General features: G+C 49.1%; 1 protein-coding gene and 1 long non-coding RNA gene across 3 annotated transcripts; one reads left to right on the top strand and one right to left on the bottom strand.

Moving 5' to 3' along the window:
• Window positions 1-929: 929 nt before the first annotated feature.
• On the bottom strand, window positions 930-7,741 carry RNF223 (ring finger protein 223). 2 transcript variants are annotated; one of them, XM_007426247.4, is made up of 3 exons: window positions 7,289-7,737; window positions 3,890-4,025; window positions 930-2,425 (listed from the first exon to the last, which is right to left on the bottom strand). In XM_007426247.4, exons 2-3 carry the CDS (start codon window positions 3,939-3,941, stop codon window positions 1,572-1,574), a joined length of 906 nt encoding a protein of 301 aa, XP_007426309.1. In that variant the 5' UTR covers window positions 3,942-4,025; window positions 7,289-7,737; the 3' UTR covers window positions 930-1,571. The 2 variants fall into 2 exon arrangements, with proteins under 2 accessions (XP_007426309.1, XP_015743234.1); XM_015887748.3 differs by lacking the exon at window positions 3,890-4,025 and having other exon boundaries at window positions 7,289-7,741.
• On the top strand, window positions 4,982-17,093 carry LOC148216395 (uncharacterized). The gene is made up of 3 exons (XR_015795479.1): window positions 4,982-5,360; window positions 15,754-16,869; window positions 17,002-17,093. It is a non-coding gene; the product is annotated as an uncharacterized LOC148216395 (long non-coding RNA).
• Window positions 17,094-17,847: the final 754 nt, after the last annotated feature.

The following is a 17,847-nucleotide window of genomic DNA, read 5'->3' as shown; positions in this document are numbered from 1 at the left end:
TGGAACCTGGCTAGGGGTGTTGAAAGATACCGCATCTCAGTGTGAAACTGCCAGGATAAACCCTGCCTGGCTAACCATCACCTAAGGGGGTAGAAATATAGTGGTGTTGGCCCAAACAAGCCAGGTTTGCCTTTTTGGACCAAGAAGGGTACAGATATCCCCATCTGAGCCTCCATGAGCATTTAAGACTCACAACACATTCCCGCTGCGTGTGTGTCTGTGTGCGTCTTGATGTCTGCAATACAGAGAAAGAGAATCAATTGTTGCTCTTTCGATACCTGAATTCAGAGGTGTCGGTCTTCCAGATCCCTGCAGTTCAACTCAGGGGTTTTTAATTTTATTTCCCTGCAGAAAAGCTTGCCTTCGCTGCTGAGCATCTATCAGTGTGTGGTCCCAGCTTCGGATCCTATTCTCAATTCTCACCCACCCTCATCCCCTCTAAAAGGAAAAAAAAGATGCCATTTTTTAAAATGAAATGAAATCATTAGAGGCAGAGGCCTGTGAAAAACAGGAAACCTGCATAGGCAGGCCTCAAAGAAGACGCAGAAGCACCAGTGGGGGGAAAAGAATTTAGATTTAAGGGTCTTTTTCACTCTACCCCGTCTTTCCATAGCAGAAGGCACAATTGGCGAAGTTCCTCTTTCCCCGTCCTGTCGCAGCAATTGATTGCCCCCCAGATACGTCCTCATTCCTGATCATGAGCTGCGCTGGCTGGGGAGGATGGGAACTGGAGTATGACCCCCTCCAAAGGGTATGGGATTCCCACCTGTGTTGACAAGGGACAGGAACGTTTTCCTCTCCCTGAAAAATCTCAGTTGCCCCAATTCCGTTCCTCCCTCTCTTTCAGTTACGTGTATTTTGCCCTTTCTGATCTGCGACGAGAGCGGGGAAAAACTAGTATCACCACAAGAATTGTACCACGCCCAATCCAGCGGTATAAAACTGAAATGTTTAATCACAATAGAAAATTAAGGGTTTCCCCACCTTTTGCCCAAATAAAATAGGAGGTAGAGGCAAAGGGTTAAGGGTCAGCTCTTTATGCTCAGCAAAGGGGGGAGAGTAGGCATAGTGTGATCCGTTGGCTCGAATTGGCGTCTTCCCCTTGGAAGGAGGAGCGTTTTGGTTCTCTTGCCACTCTCATGGTGGCAGGATTGGGAGAACCCCCGTCGGGGAGCGGGTTCTCCCATATGTGCAAAACAGGTTGTCTTCTGTATGGACTTCAGCAGCTGGGCCTCACAAAGCAGGTCTGTAGGTTGGCAAGCCAGGGGACACCTTAGGAGGTGTAGAAGTGGGCACATGGATGTCTCAAGTTGGCGTGATCAAGAGGGTCTGAAAAGAGCATCGAGCTGTCCCAAGACCGTGGGCACGCAAGCATTTATGTGAGTTGCATTGCACCAGGTCAACCTGTTGGTCCTTTAAACCCAACGTGGTCCTCTAGAACGGGCAGGACACGTCCGTCCCATCTCCCTGGTCCCTTCAAGAGGAGACCAGGACTCTGTGGGCAGAGTGGCTTTCTCCCACATGATGAGCGGTCAACCCAGGCCAGAGCAGCGCTGCAGGGCCCCCTTCAATCACTCCATGAGCTTGGTGATGTCCAGCACGGGGGCCGGGGTGGTGTGATGGTAAGGCACGTAATTTGGCCGCGGGAGTGTGAATTTGTTCAGGCACCGCAAGTTCCCTGTCTTCAAGATGCACTGGACCGGCCACAGGATGATGCAAAAGAGGATGATGATCAACACCGAAAGCAGGACGACTCGTTTCCAGTCGTCGCATATGGAGCAGCGGGAGAGACGTCCGATGAAGCCTTCTGTGGGGGTCTCGGGCACTTCGGGTTTGCTGGGGGCAATGTCGATGGTGATGCAGGCACTGGCGTTCTCCGGGTCGGAGGACTGTCTGCAGCACAGCTTGGTCCCTTCCATCCAAAGGGCCTTCTCCTTCTGGAGCTCCAGCGGCAGCGTTGCCAACACGTCTTTGCTCGTCTGGAGACCAGGAGCTCCTTCGAGCGGGATGTCGGTGAGCTGCCTGCAGAAGGGGCACGGGAGCTGGTCCTCCACCCGGTTGGGAGGCAGGGCGGCCGTCAGCCGGGCCAAGCACTCCAAGCAGAAGGTGTGATGGCACTGGAGGACCTTGGGCGTCTTGAAGAGGTTGTCGTAGGTGTTGAAACAGATGGAGCATTCGATGGGCGAGGTGGGCCTGTCCGTGGGGGAGCCCAGCCTGGTCTTTCCGTCCACGGGGGAGCTCGCCGGAGACCCCACAGGCGAACACACCCCGGGTCTGTCTTCCGCAGAGGGAGAGGTGATCACAATCGGACTGAGCGGGATCGGTCTCTCGTGGGGGGCAGCCGGGACGGGACTCAGGGGAGTTGTGGGTGGGGATTCTGGCACATCTGTGTGCCAGACTTGGGTGAAGCAGGACATGGCAGAACCTGGGGAAAAAGAAGAAATCAGGACCAATTATATTAGGAGTCAGGTACATCTTCTACACCAGCGTTTCTCAACCTCAGCAACTTTAAAAAGTGTGGACTTCAACTCCCAGAATTCCCCAGCCAGCATTCTGGCTGGGGAATTCTGGGAGTTGAAGTCCACACATCTTAAAGTGGCCAAGATTGAAAAATACTGTTCTACGCTTAACACCAACCTCATCCCCCCCAATCTTTGGCCTTAGGGGTCTTTTGATTTTGCTTTAATTTATTGAATGGTTGCCTATTTAAGGATTGCCCCCTTCTTTTTCATCATCATCATCATCATCATCATCATCATCATCATTATTATTATTATTATTATTATTATTATTATTATTATTATTATCACCATCATCATAGCAGGTGGCAGCCCCTAGTGACCTTCAACTGATTTTGGGGAGGGGGCTGCTGGGAAACTCTAAGCAGGGTCAGATCTAGTTGGTACTTGGGATGGGGGACCTCCAGGTAATGCCAAGAGGGTTGTTTGAGGTGGGAAGGGCCACATTGGCCCCTGAAATGTCAGTTGCAAACCAGTTCCAAACCGCTGCCCAGAAAACTCCACTAAGTCCCTGGAAATCTTTAATTATGACTCTTTCTAACTAAAAGCCATACCAATTCCCTCTACTTTTGTGATTCCCCCCTACTCATTCTGCACAATGGGGCCTGTAGGTTTTTCCTATGTTATGACCTTGGAAGCACATTGAAGCTTACATGACCAAAACAGCCACCCAAAAAGGAGCTGTTGGTAAACTTGCTGGAACCCGAACATTGGCAAAAATATGGATTTTGGGAAGGGGGGGGATCCTTCCACTGAAAGTGGCAGGGAGGGCAAATCTCCAACACAACTGAAGTCGCTGTAATTTCGTCCCTGCACGGTGGAAATGAACTTCCCAAACTAAAAAGAGGGCCTTCCATCTGGGATCTCCCATTTCCAGCGTTAAGCTGGCCAAAAGAACTCTTGCTTCTCCTGATTCTGAGGACAAATTTGGCTTAGTCCTTTAAGTTATGATTCCCTGGAAATCTGAAAAGGTCTTCCAGAAACTCAAACACGCTAGAAGGTTCACACAACACGCTCAATGCTAAACCCAAACCCCATTTTTGCGTCCATTGAGTGCTCTAGGGATCCTCTCCCACCCTGCTACGCTTTCAAACCCCCAGAAGCCTTTAAATAAAAATCAAGACTCCGTCGATGTTTATTTCCTAACCCTTTCCAAGACCTTGCCCCCCTTCGGTCTTCTCAAAAATCTTCCGTAACCTACCATGGGAATAACAATCCGTATTTTATTCCGCTGGCCTGGAAGAGCAGCTGTCTCCTGTCGGAGACAGGGAACCCCAGCCGAGCTCCCGTAAAAACTTGGGGGGCCCCTCCTTGAAAGCGTCGGGAAAGAGAAGAGCCGCGAAGTTGCAAAGAGAAACGGTCACACGTACCCCAGCCGGTGCTTCTCCTAAGGCGAGAAGGGAGAAGTGTTGCTGACTCCATGAAATCCGCAAGGGATCTCGGTGGGCCCGGCTAGAGACCCTGCTCAGCTCGTTGGGGGCAGCGCTGGCCAGCCGCACACACAGCCTAAGACAAACCAGAATACGAATCTGTTCAGACCACCGAGGTGACGGATGCCAGCGTGGCTTAACTCCCTCGGCTCAGGATTCGGGGCACAAGAGCAGGGGCCCGTGCAATCTTTGTTGCATTTCAGAGGGGGAAAGAAAAACCAGCCGTGAGACTTTGCCCCCTCCCCATGTCTTCTCAGCTTTGGGGCTACAACTCCTGACCACAGGCCTTATGGTCATTTGAAGGGAAGCGGCTCGCGTCCTTCCTTCTGGGATGTCCAGAAAAACAGGCCTCGGCACCCTTTTCTCTCTTCCGTGACTCGTCCGATTGGGGAGGGGGATGAAGAGCCGTGATCTCCCCAACCAAGGACGAAAGCTTTCCGATTCTCCCGCAGAGAGACTCGTATCCCTCCCGCCCTGGGAAGAGAATCACTGTCCTGTTTGCAACCGATGTGCCGTCCCCATCAATACATGAACGCGAGATGTCCACCGTCCGCTTGCAAGCAGATACTCGGCCGCTAAAGCCCCCTGCGAAAACTAGCTCAGATTGGCTCTAGAAAGACAGTCAGTACAGAGGCCGAAATCTGGGGTTAGTGCTGGAGCGTCAGAAAGCTTTACCCACACACTACGATCTTTTCAACGTCAGGGTTATCTTCTTCCAAGCGAGGCACCCGGCTCTCCCAGTTTAACTTTGCTTTGCCCCTTTTCCCCCCCTTGCAAGCGTGATCCAGCAAAGCAGCAAAAGGGGGATTTTGAAAGCGCCAAAACTTCCTGGTTCTCATAATCTCAACAGGAGTAACCCTTGCCTCCTGCTTTGCTTTTATCTCATTCTAATAGGAACGATTTGCCATATCAAATCCCGTGCCAGTCACATTAGCCACTTGACTTTTATTGACCATGTGCTCATTCCCCAGACCCTGGCGCCTGTCTAAGGACGTGCCCCGTGTCTGGGGACAGAAGGGAAGTCCTTGGACAAGAAATCCTCGTTTCTATTTGGTGATTCCTCCAATCTCTCCCTGCGGCCCCAGGAAATCTCAGGGCCGAAGGTTTGACTGGGAACTCGACGACAACAAACTTTGCTGAAGAAAGTTTGAAGGCTGCCTGGGCCGTTTTCACGTAGCTACCAGGAGCTGAACGTGACTTGAGGGAGTCTTTCTTTTTAAAACAGGAAATGACTACCTCCTAGACGTGAAGCAACTTTGAAAGAAATCTAGTGGAGGAAAAGTAGATTTGGCAGAGAACAGAGAGGTGGAATCTCTCGATCAGAAAGGCATCGAAGGTGGACGTCTGGAAAGGCGGCAAAATTTGCAATCGAATTTCTGCATGTTGCCCAAATTGGTGGTGGCTCATGGAGGTAGGTGGGAAACCCACATTAATTTGTACGTCTGCTGCCCGAAACGAGTAAAACTGGTTTCTGAGCCTAGGCTGCTCTGGAGAATTCAAAGTCACCCTAAAGAAACTGAGTCACCCCAATGATTCCCCAGAGATGTTTGGGTGATGCTTATTCATGTGAGGGAGTCACATGCCAGGTCCTGATAGGGAAATGCCTACAATGTTGTGGTGGACCTTGGTGCTCGTTCTCAAATGTGATCTGTGGAAGGAGAACTGCTTAAGAACGCCCAGGTTACCGACAACCCATAGTTATGAACAGAGCCTATTGTAGCAAAATTGGAGTTAAATACACAGTGATTCGAGTTAAATACACAATGGTTCGAGTTCATTACACAATACTACTTATATACTATTATACAATAATGCTGTTTCAGCTTACGTACAGATTCGACTTAAGGACAGATCTTGGGAACAGAACTCGTTCTTAAACTGGGGACGACCTGTATTTATAAGGGGAAAAGCATCCTGTACTTCTCTTGCCCATCATAGCTAAGTGTGGAAACTGAAAGACAGGGTGGCATGCCCCCCAAAGTTTCCTAAAAGTGGTAGGGCTGCAAGACCCCCTCTCCCCCCAAGACATCACTCCTGAATCCCACGGAAAAATCTCCCCCAAGTTCAGCCCAAGCTGAGTTGGAATCAACTGATCTTGATGCAGGCCGATAGCTGTGCTGGGGGCTCCTCTGTGGGATACTCCATTACGTTCCCCCCTTGCCTCATTTTTCCAAGAAGGGGGATCCTCCAGGGATATCCCCCCCCCAAAATTGTATTCTACCAAACCATGAAGTCATCCAAGGTTGCACAAAACTCCCTCCTCCCGCCGTGGAGCTGCTTAAATCCATGCCCCAAAGCGAATTGATAAAAAAAAGCTTGCGTTCCTTTCCAAAAAGCAGAAACTTTTCATCTGTTGATATGGTCCCAGGGCAAAGGCGTACGCTCTGCCTCCTCTTTCCTGCGGCCCCACAGACATGCAGGTCCTACTCGCAGGCACCGGCGTGCCTCTGAGTGAGTCCCGTGCCTTCCCCCTCCACATCCTCTTTGTCCTCTGAAGTCACTCCATTGCCACGCTTGAGATGATTTAAGCGACCACGAGCCAGGATGTTTGTCAGAAGCGCTGTCTGGAGGTGGCGCCCTAGAAATATTTAACGCTGCGGGATTTTTAAAAGAGGCACTCCTTTTGCCCTCCAGCAAACGTGCTGGAGCACATGCTCAAGAGCGATTTATCTCCTCTAAGCTATCCCGGGATCGTCATTCCATACCCATGCTCAAAAAATGCTCAGTTGCTTCTGGCGAACCCAGAGCGGTTAAAAGTGATCTCGGTTGTTAACCAGCCTCACGTTCCCCTTCATATTTCAATAAAACGACCAATTCTTTGCTGCAAAACTTCAGCCAGCCAATAGAGGGTAGGAAAGCCTTCGAGTTTCGTGTCTCTCTGCCACCCCTAGCAGTTATCCGGAGTTTTGCAGACCATTTTTTAAAAATTTAAACCGTTGGCTTTTGCGCAAACCCTGGGTGTCTTACCACCAAGTCATTGCTCAAAGGGGGAGTTTGGTCTTTCTCAACCTGAAAAAGACCTTAAGATACAAAATCCACCAGTTAGATCTAAGCCCAAGCAGAATAACGCTTGGGAGAACCTTTGGATCGATAAGAGGCTGGCGTGTATTTGCGACAATTACGCAAATTTATTAATCAGAGTTTTAAAGGTTTAGGATCGAAAGACTCCTAGTTAAAGGACGGGTTGCGCCGATCCAGATCCATAACCGAATATTCTGGGAACAAGTCAAAAGATCTTTTTTTTTTTTTCTCATTCTCTCTCTATTTCCAGCCCCTGGATGGTAATTTGGGGAAAACTTTTTTCCTGCCAGCTCAAAGTCATTTAAAAAGCAAACTCACCTATCTGGGTTGGAAGTTCCTAGTCACAGCAGTGCATGGTTTAGCTTCTGGCGTTTTTTCTCCTTCCTTCAAAGAACTCGGGAAAAAACAGGTTTTGCTCCGTTTACGGCATGAGAAACGTCGTGCTGGAGATACCCCGGAGAAATCAAAAACGCTCCCCAAAACAACACTGTCCGCATCACTGGGGCCGAGGCATCTTTTATAGCCTCTGCTGCGCCAGGTGACTCGATGGCTCTTACCTGCCTCGTCCAGGTGTGGTTCTTGGGCTTCTGATTGGCTGGCTTCCCAGGAGGGGGCGTGGCTTCTTGTGTTGACAAACAGGACCGGCTGGGGCAGCTTCTGGACAGAAAATACATCCCCGATTGAAGTCTGACTCCCAAAGATCGGAGAAATAAATGCCGACGTGGGCCTGTTTGAAGTGGTTTAGATAAGATCGACGGTTGGAGGTGTGTGTTTTTCAGCCATGAAACTTGCAATGAGCTGGGACATTGGCACGGGTTTCAATCACATCACATCAAATCAAATCAAATCAAATCGGGCGCTTTGCAAGGATTTCTGCTCAGCCCGGAGAATTTTCCTCCTTTCTTGTTTTAATTGTTCTTTTACATGCAAAGGAAAAAGAAGGGGAAGGGGGGGGGAAAAAAAAGGAAGGAAAAAGCTGGCTTGCCAGTACGTTCCTGTGATTTTCTGCAAGTAAATTATTAACATTTCATCAGGTTACTTAAGTATTGGAGGGAAAAATGGGAAACAAAACCGGAACGTTGCTAAAGAAGCATCGAAGGAAGGGGAAATTATGACATACTGGACCTAGCGGTGGAGTGAATCCTATTAATTATATTTAATTCAGTTAATGTCATTAAACATAAATCACATTTCCGGGTTATCCATCCAAACCTAGTCTAATTTTGGAGGAGCAAAGCACAATCACCAAGTTTTGCATTCTGACGTTAGGGCAAAAAATAGCGTCTCTCAACTCCTGTTTGGCTCCTGAAGACTCCATGGGTATGGAAGTAGTTTGCCACGGTCTGTTTCTGGATTTTTTTTGCCTCCTGGTCTAGCCTGCGGTTATTGGATGTCCTAGTGGTCTCCCATCCACCTCCTCACTCTGCTTAGCTTTTCCAGATTAGCCAAGGCCGGTTTGGTGTTACCATCTAGCTGGGCCCTCTGACAGATGACATGTTGAACCATAAGGGGCCAATACCAAGTCAGACAAGTGCTCCACTCTGAGATATTTTGATTATTTGGCAAATCCAGCTGTCCTGCTCTCTGATCCTACTCTGGGGTTCAATTGATCTTGAGGCCCATTGGAATGAAAAACAGACACTCCATTTGTGACCTCCTTTGGGCCTCCTGCGATTTCTGTAGAAGTATCTTCGCCGCTCCTAAGGACTAGAAACTTGGTTTGTTGGCTTCCACCTGAAAAAAGAAGAAAGCAAGCTGTGATGTTCCCCATAAAGAGGCCCAACCTCCCCTTTTGAAAAACTGCACGAGATGTCAAAAGAGGCTCTCTCCTTTCCGCCCGTGATGTTTTCAAGAGCCGTTCGTGTACGGAGGCAGGCTTTCTGTTTCCTGAACAGCTGCCCATACATCTGCCCACTTCGCTGGGGACAATGGGAGAGGTGGTGGAGCGGCAGCGTAGTCAGCCACGGAGCTCCCCCCAACAGAACTGGGGTTCGTGTTAATGAAGCTGCGTTGTACAGATCATCCTCATCGGAGAACGTGGATTTACCACGAGGAGAGCATTTCTTTCTTGCTTCGAGGATCCCCACGTGGCTGGAGAAATCTGAATCCCCCAAAGGGGGGCCCTCTCGATGGACTGGGGTACCATCATCTGGCCTTTGGGCCCAGGATGATGGGCACTGACCTCTCACGCAACTGCTCGGTAGACAACCCTGCTTTGTAGATTTTACCCCAAAGGGAGGTAAGGTTTTTTTTTCTGCAGGAGGGCATCAGGACGCCTTCAGTTCCCACAATCCCCCAGCCAGCATGTGGCCGTTGCGGAGAATTCTGGGAAATCCACGCCCTCTCCAGAGACCCAGGCTTCACCTCCCAACATTCCCTAGCCCGCGGCTGAGAATTCTGGGCGTCGAAGTCCCATCTGGAAGGTGCCCAGTTAAAGGAAGAGGCAGCGAACCAGCGATTCCCCCAATTTACTTCTAGATGGCTGGCTGTTGATTCAGCATTTTTGCAGGCAAGGTCATTAAACCGAGCCAACCTCCTTTAATTGGCGTGCGCCCCAGCTTGGCCGTTCTTCGGCTGCGATTATGTAACAATTACCGGGCGCTCGGCAGGCACAAGGCCGATGAAGTCATGCCATCCTAGCAGTTTAAGGAATGAGTCACCATCCCCATCTCCCAATTTTAGGAATAGCAAGCATTCTCCTGGGGTTAACATCAGGTCTTTTTCCCAGGCAATTAACAGTCAGGAGATGATGATCTGGTCCCGGAGGACGGATGAACGGTTGCAGGAGATGCCCCTGTTGGATTTCTGCCTGGCCGGCATTTAAGAGGGCCAGGTCTCCCACTGGAGCTAATTTGGCCAGAGCCAACCCGTCGTGCCCTCAGGTCTTGGAGGATGGGGCTGTGTGCATTTCCAGCCAAGCTGGTTTCCAAAGTTGGCTTCCGGCTCCAAGGGGATCCGCGAAACCCAGCCCTTGCTCCAATCCACGTCTGGAATTTGGAAAGAGTCTGCAACCCCCTTGGATTGTGCTGAGTTTATAACCCAAGGGCACTGCCACAACCTGCCCCACCCAGAGACAATCCTTTCCCCAGACCCTTTTGAACATTGCCTGGACCTGGAGTGAGACCGAAGGAGCAAAGGATGGAGCGCCCAGAGACCCCGTTAGTCCTTGTTCGGTTCAGCTAGTTCCATGTCTGTGCTTCAGGACAGAACTCAGATTTCCTTTTTATTCTGTTTCTTGGACCTCAGCCCTCCATCAGGGCCCCCAAAGGGTGGCCCTTGGCTAAGCACTAAGGCTGTGTGCCCTGAGTTTAAGGGTGGGGAGGCCCTTAAATGGTGATGCTTCATGAGAAGAGTTCTGGGTGAAGGAGGAACGGAACAGAATAAATAGCAGGTGGACGTAGCTGGCTGGAACCGCAAGGAATGTACTTTGTATCTGTCCCCAGACCACGTGCTGGAGGTTTGGCAGTCATACCAGACATTCTGCAGAAGGGGGAAAAAACTCTTGACATGCCCAGAGGCCCTTTTCCTCCCACCTTCTGGACGGATGCCAGATTTTACGGCAGATGGCATGTCATCTTTTCGCCGTAGGCAAGACTTCAGCCAAGGCCCTTCTCTGCCTTTGTGGCTCAGCGTGGGTGCGGCTCACCCCGGCTCCGATGCAGATCCAAAGCATGTGCTCGGGCGCAAAACACCATCCGGTCAACCCCTCAGTCCCCATGGGGTCCAAGGCATGGCAGCCAAGCTTGGCACACCTCCGGTTGGGATCCTCCAGAACCTTTCTGGCCTCCCTCGCTGATGCCGACCTGCCATTTGAATGCAGCTCTGAAGAGGAGGACGCATGCCGAGAGATGCTGCGTCAACCCAGGAGCGCATGAGGCCAGACACGCTAATTGCTTTCTGAAATATGGAGGGAATATGCATCGGACAGAGAGAAGCTGTTTGGGAACGGGAGGCCCCGTGATCCCCAAACACAGCCGCGAGCAACAGGCCGTCACGGTCCTCCTGAATAAGCCGCAATTAGTCAGCCGAGCTCATTAGCAAGGAAGAACAAGACGCGACAGCCACTGAGATCCAGGCTGGTCTCTTTCGCGCTCCCTTCTGGCCACGCAAGGATGGTTTTGAAAAGATCCACACTTTAGCTGGGGCAGAGACGGATCACGCTGAGCCTAGAGCGGCGAGAGCTCGCTCTGGTCCCGGCGGCTGACAGCTGTCACCATTACACCCATTTTGAGTCCCCAAAGGCAAGAAATGGGTTGATCGTGTGTCCCCAAGTTGGCTTCATACGGTTAGGAAAAAGAACAGAACGCCGTTAGGCGTGCCCATAAGCCTGAACAGAAAATGAGAGAAGAAAGGACGGAAACTTTAATAACTTGGCAGGGCAGGAAGGAGGAATCATATTGCTCCGAATACGGCCGGGCATAAATTAGAGACAAGGGGTTAAAATCAGATGCAGGTGAGGAGAAACCTCTTGGTCGGTTTGATAACCGAATCAGTGGCCCGGGAAGGTCAGAAGCCGCGTCTCAATGTCCACGCCCAGGTTGGAGAGTCTCCGACGCTGGTTTTCCTGTGCCGTCAAAGAGGGTTGGACTAGATGACCTTGGAGATACCCTCTGCCTCCAACTCCCTTACAAAATCTGCCCTCGCTGAAAGTGGGTGCTGTTTGGATCATAGAAAGCCGCTGGCCTCCTCCTCCTCCTCCTCCTCCTCCTCAACCCGCAAGCCCATTTATAGCTCTTTCCGCATACTTTCGTGCAGATATCAATTGTATTGGACGGAGAAAAGATTTACAGTCTTCTTTAAAGTGGAAGGGCTGTTCTTCGGCCAAGAGGCATGGCTTACGAGAGATAAGGGTGCTCTTTTCTTCGTGATTCCTGGTTAAGTTTAAACTGGAATTTTTTTTTAAAAAAAGGTCATTTCCGGCAGAGAAGCAAACAAAACCGACACACGGGCCCCCGCTGATAGAGTCTGGGGCAGATCCATCGTGTTTCATCTGGCTGCAAAAAAGAGAAGAGAAGATTGAAAAGAGCCAACCAAATCTAGATCGGGCGAAACTCGTTCACCCAGCAATAAAAACGGGTCGGCCACGGACTCGAACGTGGCATCCGGACACGTAAAAGAACCGGCACTTTTCATCTCACTCTTTCCCCAAACCCCCAATTACAGTCGCCTCCTGCATGTTTGCAAGCGTATCCCCCCCCCCCATTCAGCACAGGCCAAGACGAGGAACAAGAGAGTTTTCCTTTCTTTTGCAAATCATTAAAAAATAAGCAATAACCATCAGGAGCTAATGATTTCCCGTGATCGAACTGCTGGTCCCCACGGGATACATAAATCCTTGAAATCATCGCAGGGAAGAAATCGAGCCGTTGGAAATTCAAGCGCCTTGTTTATCTGGAGTGGCCCCAATTCCTCTCCAGCTGGAACGAGAACAGATTTCCAACCACCAGCCGCATTGGAAATGCGGGCCATTTTTCCGCCCAGAAGCGTGGTTTTAAATGGGTATGGGAAGCAGGAACTCAGCAAAGGGGCTCAGTTTTCTGCCCCTTCTGACTTTGACTTCCCGTCCCCAAAAGATGGAGAACTTAAACCTCTTGTCGTCTCAGTGTGCATGTTCCTCTTCCTGCAGGAGGTAAAAGATTTCTTTTCCGTTATTCTGTCTCTTCAGAGACTGTCTATCTCTGCGGTCCCCGTGATGAAGCGGACTTTAAAAGGGCAGAAGAGAGGATTTCCCTTTATACTTCCTAGCACACTCTGATTTCCTTAGATTTCTGCCAGGAGTTTTAGCTACCTAGCCATTATTAAAATAATGTCCTTCTTGTGGCTTCCTCAAAGAGAGAGACTGCTGGTCCCCAAGCTGAGTGGAGGCAGTGATTAAATGAAAAAAAAAAAGGAGTTGTAAGCACCACATCATTAAATTACAGAACGAGCTGTCGAAGCAAGCATGAAATGCTCCAATTATCTCCAGCAAAAACAGGTTGGGTAAAATGCAAGTAGCTTGAATAAAGAATTTCAGGTGGCTTCCCAACATTTTCTCAAGTGAAATCCCCTCCAAGTCAACTCCTGGTGCCTTCACGGAGATGCTGTTTCGTTTTTTCACTGTGGTGGGTGGAGTTTGCCTCCTCCGATTTTATCCAGGTGGTCTCCCATCCATTACGCAACTCTGGCCCTTAGCTTTGGGCAAAGTCAGCCAAAATCAGGGAAGCGTTGCCTCTGGCTGAAGGGAACGCTTTCCAGCTAGTTATAAATTTGGGCAACAACGTTTCTGGGTGAGGGGTTGTAGGGCCACGGCCAAAACTAAATCTGAATTATTTTCTTTGATATGTCTGTCACTTAAGCATTGTAAATACAATTGCTCTGCAGCGATGTGCCTGGTAATCTCCCCATTTTGTTGTATTTAGAATTCCTTTGGGCTTTAAATTAGGCATTTCTGCTTTCAGTCTTGAAAGGCCCATTTCAGAGGATTGTGTGTTGGAAGACAACATGCAACTTTTGTCATTTCTTGCCCTTCCTTCCTTCCTTCCTTCCTTCCTTCCTTCCTTCCTTCCTTCCTTCCTTCCTTCCTTCCTTCCTTCCTTCCTTCCTTCCTTCCTTCCCTGTCTCTCCTCCCGTCTCTCCCTCCTTCCTTCCTTCCTTCCCTGTCTCTCCTTCCTTCCTTCCTTCCTTCCTTCCTTCCTTCCTTCCTTCCTTCCTTCCTTCCTTCCTTCCTTCCTTCCTTCCTTCTCTCTCCTCCCCTGTCTTTCCTTCCTTCCTTCCCTCCTTCCTTCCTTCCCTGTCTCTCCTTCCTTCCTTCCTTCCTTCCTTCCTTGCTTCCTTCCTTCCTTCCTTCCTTGCTTCCTTCCTTCCTTCCTTCCTTCCTCCCTCCTTCCTCCCTTCCCTCCTCCCTGTCTCTCCTCCCGTTTCTCCTCCCGTCTTTCCTTCCTTCCTTCCTTCCTTCCTTCCTTCCTTCCTTCCTTCCTTCCTTCCTTCCTTCCTCCCCCTCCTTCCTCCCTTCCCTCCTCCCCTGTCTCTCCTCCCGTCTCTCCTCCCGTCTCTCCTTCCTTCCTTCCTTCCTTCCTTCCTTCCTTCCTTCCTTCCTTCCTTCCTTCCTTCCTTCCTTCCTTCCTTCCTTCCTCCCTCCCTCCCTCCCTCCCTCCCTTCCAGAATCATATTGCTAAATATTGGTCAAACAGCATTTCACAGTGAAATGAAGCATTCTGGAGGGGTTTTTTTTCCAAAATGCAAGCAAGCATAAGATCCTTCTACCTTGCCCTTGATTGGATAACTGCCTCTAGACCTGGAGGTTCCACTCTCTTTTAGAGTGTCTCATAATTTATTGATCTACTTCCAACAATTTCTGTGGTGGGAAAAGAGACATTTTCCAAAGTTTATTACTTTTTAGGAGCAATGTGATTGAACAACATTACATGCAACGCTGATTTTGAAAAAGAAAGGAAAAACAACATTACACGTTTAACCACCAAAACGAAAACCCATCGACCGCCTTCCGAGAATTAGAACACAGCCCTTAATATGCTCTGGTAATATGTTAATCTCACCAGGAGGACGCTAAAACATTCATAAGACTGTAAATCTGACAAATATATTGGAGCGCAAAGAATCATGAATAAGTAATATTATTAAAGAAAGCAGGGGATAGACAGGGTACTGTAATTGATGGCTCGCATCGGATGATGGAGTTTTTAGCGGAAGGGGAAAAGATTATTAAAAACAACACTGGGCAACTCAGTCTTGTCCTTGTAGCTGAAAAATTCCTAAAATCTTCCTAGCCTTTCCAAAACCTACTCAGTACCAATTTTTTTCCTCTAGGTGACCCGGTGGCACCAAATTCAGCAAAAATCAAATGAATCCGTCAACTTCAGCAATTCCTTACTTAGCCAATGATTTCTGCCCTTGATATGAAATGTTAAATGACATAGGTGTAGGGCAGCGTTTCCAAAGAGTGAGCCAGATCTGTTAAGAAAATGAGAACCAGCCAGGGTTTGCATTCATACTAACTAGGAACAGAGCCTCCTCTTTCAGGGGCAGTCTACCCCACAATCAGATGAAGCCAACAGACAAATGATTGGAAAGCCCCACCTTGTCTTTCCTATGGCGGTCACTTGTCCATCACTCCCCCCCTTAAAAGAGGGGGGAAAGACACCCTGATATTTTCTCATGTTTATTTGTGCCTAATTTTAAACAATAATTGTTATTAATGTTGTTGTTATTTTCCAAACAGAAACAGTCCAACATCTCAAAACACATCCCAGTAGTTGAACAAACTAACTTTTACTTAATGAGTTTGATCAGGAGTTTCCAAACTAATACCTAGTGCAATCCCTGCGTGTAGAAATCTAGCAAGACAGGTCTAGCTAGATTTCTACATGCAGGGATTGCACTAGGTATTAGTTTCCTACGAGGCTAGGAAATCACATCCCTTAACTTATTTATGTTCTTTTGTTTCCTTTAATTTTATTCCCTCACCAGCTCTCTGGACTCCTGGGGGCGTGCCAAGCACGAGGGAGAGTCGTGCGCAGACTAACCGTGAACGTTGTTTTGCCGATAATAAGCAAATCTCAAAAAGATAAAACGTCTTTATTAGCCCAGGAGAATTGATGGATTGGAGGGTGGAGGGTGTGAAATGGAGCTTCCTATGAAAGGGGAGGGCTGGCGGGCTGGCTGCAGGATTCAGCATCCACGTTGCTTCGTTTATCAACCCCCCCCTTGCAATTGGAATAGGCAAACCGAAACAAAACTTAGTTAATAATATATATATATATATATATATTTTCTTTTTAAACTAGGAGGAGAAGGAAGAGGAGGCAAAGGCTTCGGGTTCCCAGCTGACGATGCATCCTCAGAGTCGAACCAACCTCAAAACCTTCTCCTGCTCACCCAGCTTTTTCCAAAAACAAAACGGAGCTTATGAAATTGTTCCTCTTCTCCGTTCATTCGGCGGTCGGGTTGCAAAACGGAAGGATTACAGCTGGAAGGCGGCCGGGAAGCAAGAGGCTGGTGGCGTCGACGCATAAACTGTTTATAAAACCATCTCACACACCCCATGACTTGGCAATATCGGCTTCCGTTCCTCTCCGGCCGCCCCGTCATTCCTCGTTTGCAACGATTCCAGGAGCAAAGGTTCGTCCAAGGCAATTCACCTGCCTCCCCGTCCTTCTGAACGGTTTTCCCGGGGGAGAGGGATATCGTATCTTGTGACGAATGTGCTGGCGAGTCGTTTTGGTCAAAAGCTCTCTGGGAGCAAAGCTAACCCTCCATCCCAGGAGAGCGACAACACAAAATCCGAATAATAGCATCTTTGTTCGGTCAAAATATTGATTCCCAGATAACTAAATACAGAAGCGCAGATCATTCGGTCAAAGGGGACTGTCCGGTTCTGTTACGGCGACGGACACATTTCACGTCATGCAGTTTTTAAGACTTTTTATAACAGAAGGCCTAACTGCAAAGGATAGGCACATCTCTCCCTGGTGTTTTTCCTGCCGAGTTGACCGTCCTCCCATTTCTTCAGATTTCAGATGAAATTCGCATGGAACTGTGCGCTGAAAAGAGATATTTGGGTGTGCATTCCCGCAAAACCTTGCGAAGGGGGTAGATTGGCTCACCTTCGGATCAGCTCAACTGTATTACAATCAGAGACCATCCAAGGGGTATGCAATGGACGTGCCAGTTACTCGGAGATGCGGTTTCGTTTGGGGATTCAGAACGATGGGATCTGAGAAGCCTCTTTAGCGGAGATGGCAGTCTTTCTGCTTTGCATCCAAAAAGGCCCCAGATTTGTCCAGCGTTATGGTTAGAAAATGGATCAATGTGACAATGTTGGGTTAAAGCAGTGTTTCTCGACCTTGGCAACTTTAAGATGCGTGGACTTCAACGGCTAGAAAACGGATCAGTGTGACAATGTTGGGTTAAAGCAGTGTTTCTCGACCTTGGCAACTTTAAGATGCGTGGACGTCAACTCCCAGAATTCCCCAGCCAGCACACTGGCTGGGGAATTCTGGGAGTTGACGTCCACGCATCTTAAAGTTGCCAAGGTCGAGAAACACTGGGTTAAAGGAACTTCTCTATAGGGCAGTTTGCTTCAAAGAAATAAATTATATTTCTTTGTAATAAAATAAGTTTGCCTGGCACAGCTCTGAGATCTTGCAAAGGGCCCCCCCCATTTCTTGGAAGCCTCACTCCAACTGGCCAGCTGAAGCCCCGGATCCTCTTCAACAGAAGCAGCAAACAGCGGCTCTCCTGCCCCACGTTTTTCCCGCAAAACTTCCTGCTTTGTGGGGCAAATTCCCCTTTGAGCACGGTCCCTTGTCCTTGAGCTTTGCTCCGGCTTTCGCCTCTGGGAGAATCGGCTGGGCTGCAGCCCGGAATCCGGAAACGGTCCCAGGGCCAAAGCTCAAGGCTGTCCGGGGGAAAAGAATGGCCATTCCCCTAATATCAGATACCCCATATCACCGAATGGAAAATGTGTTTACCAGTATTTCATGTTGTGGTGGCAATGGGGAAGTAGCACATGGAGACTGGCATTTCTGCCAAGGTCCCCGTGATAACGGGCGGGAAGAAAAAGGTGGAGCGTGCTCTCTTCTTGAAAATAATATTCGAGCCCCTCCCTGGCAGCTTTTCAGTTGTCTGAACGTGCCAGGGTTTCGATAACGTACATCTGAATCTTCCCCGCGTAGCCCGGTTGGAAGGCATGCAAGCTTTCCAAAGCATTCAATTAAGGGGTTGCCCTGCCTGGCCCAAATAATTAGCTAATTAATTACTCCGTTACAAGCAAGTAACAATTCAGAGATCTTCCCCTCTTTCATCCCACCGAATTGCTTTCTCCAGTCTTTATCCCATCCGCTCTCTCAAGCATTGTTTTTTTTCTCTAACACTCGGCC

Source organism: Python bivittatus, unplaced genomic scaffold (assembly GCF_059951505.1).
Source record: "Python bivittatus isolate LINGU-HERP-01145 unplaced genomic scaffold, Pbiv_v1 ctg000090_np1212, whole genome shotgun sequence".
NCBI lineage: Eukaryota > Metazoa > Chordata > Lepidosauria > Squamata > Pythonidae > Python > Python bivittatus.
Note: the sequence above shows the minus strand (reverse complement) of the source record. Positions and strands in the feature narration are given on the sequence as shown.

Excerpts from the sequence above, each read along its gene's own strand:
- RNF223 (XM_007426247.4), bottom strand. The coding sequence starts at position 3,941 with ATGGAGTCAGCAACACTTCTCCCTTCTCGCCTTAGGAGAAGCACCGGC. Across the intron at positions 2,426-3,889 it reads TAGGAGAAGCACCGGCTGGG|GTTCTGCCATGTCCTGCTTC; the intron begins GTACGTGTGACC and ends CTTTTTCCCCAG.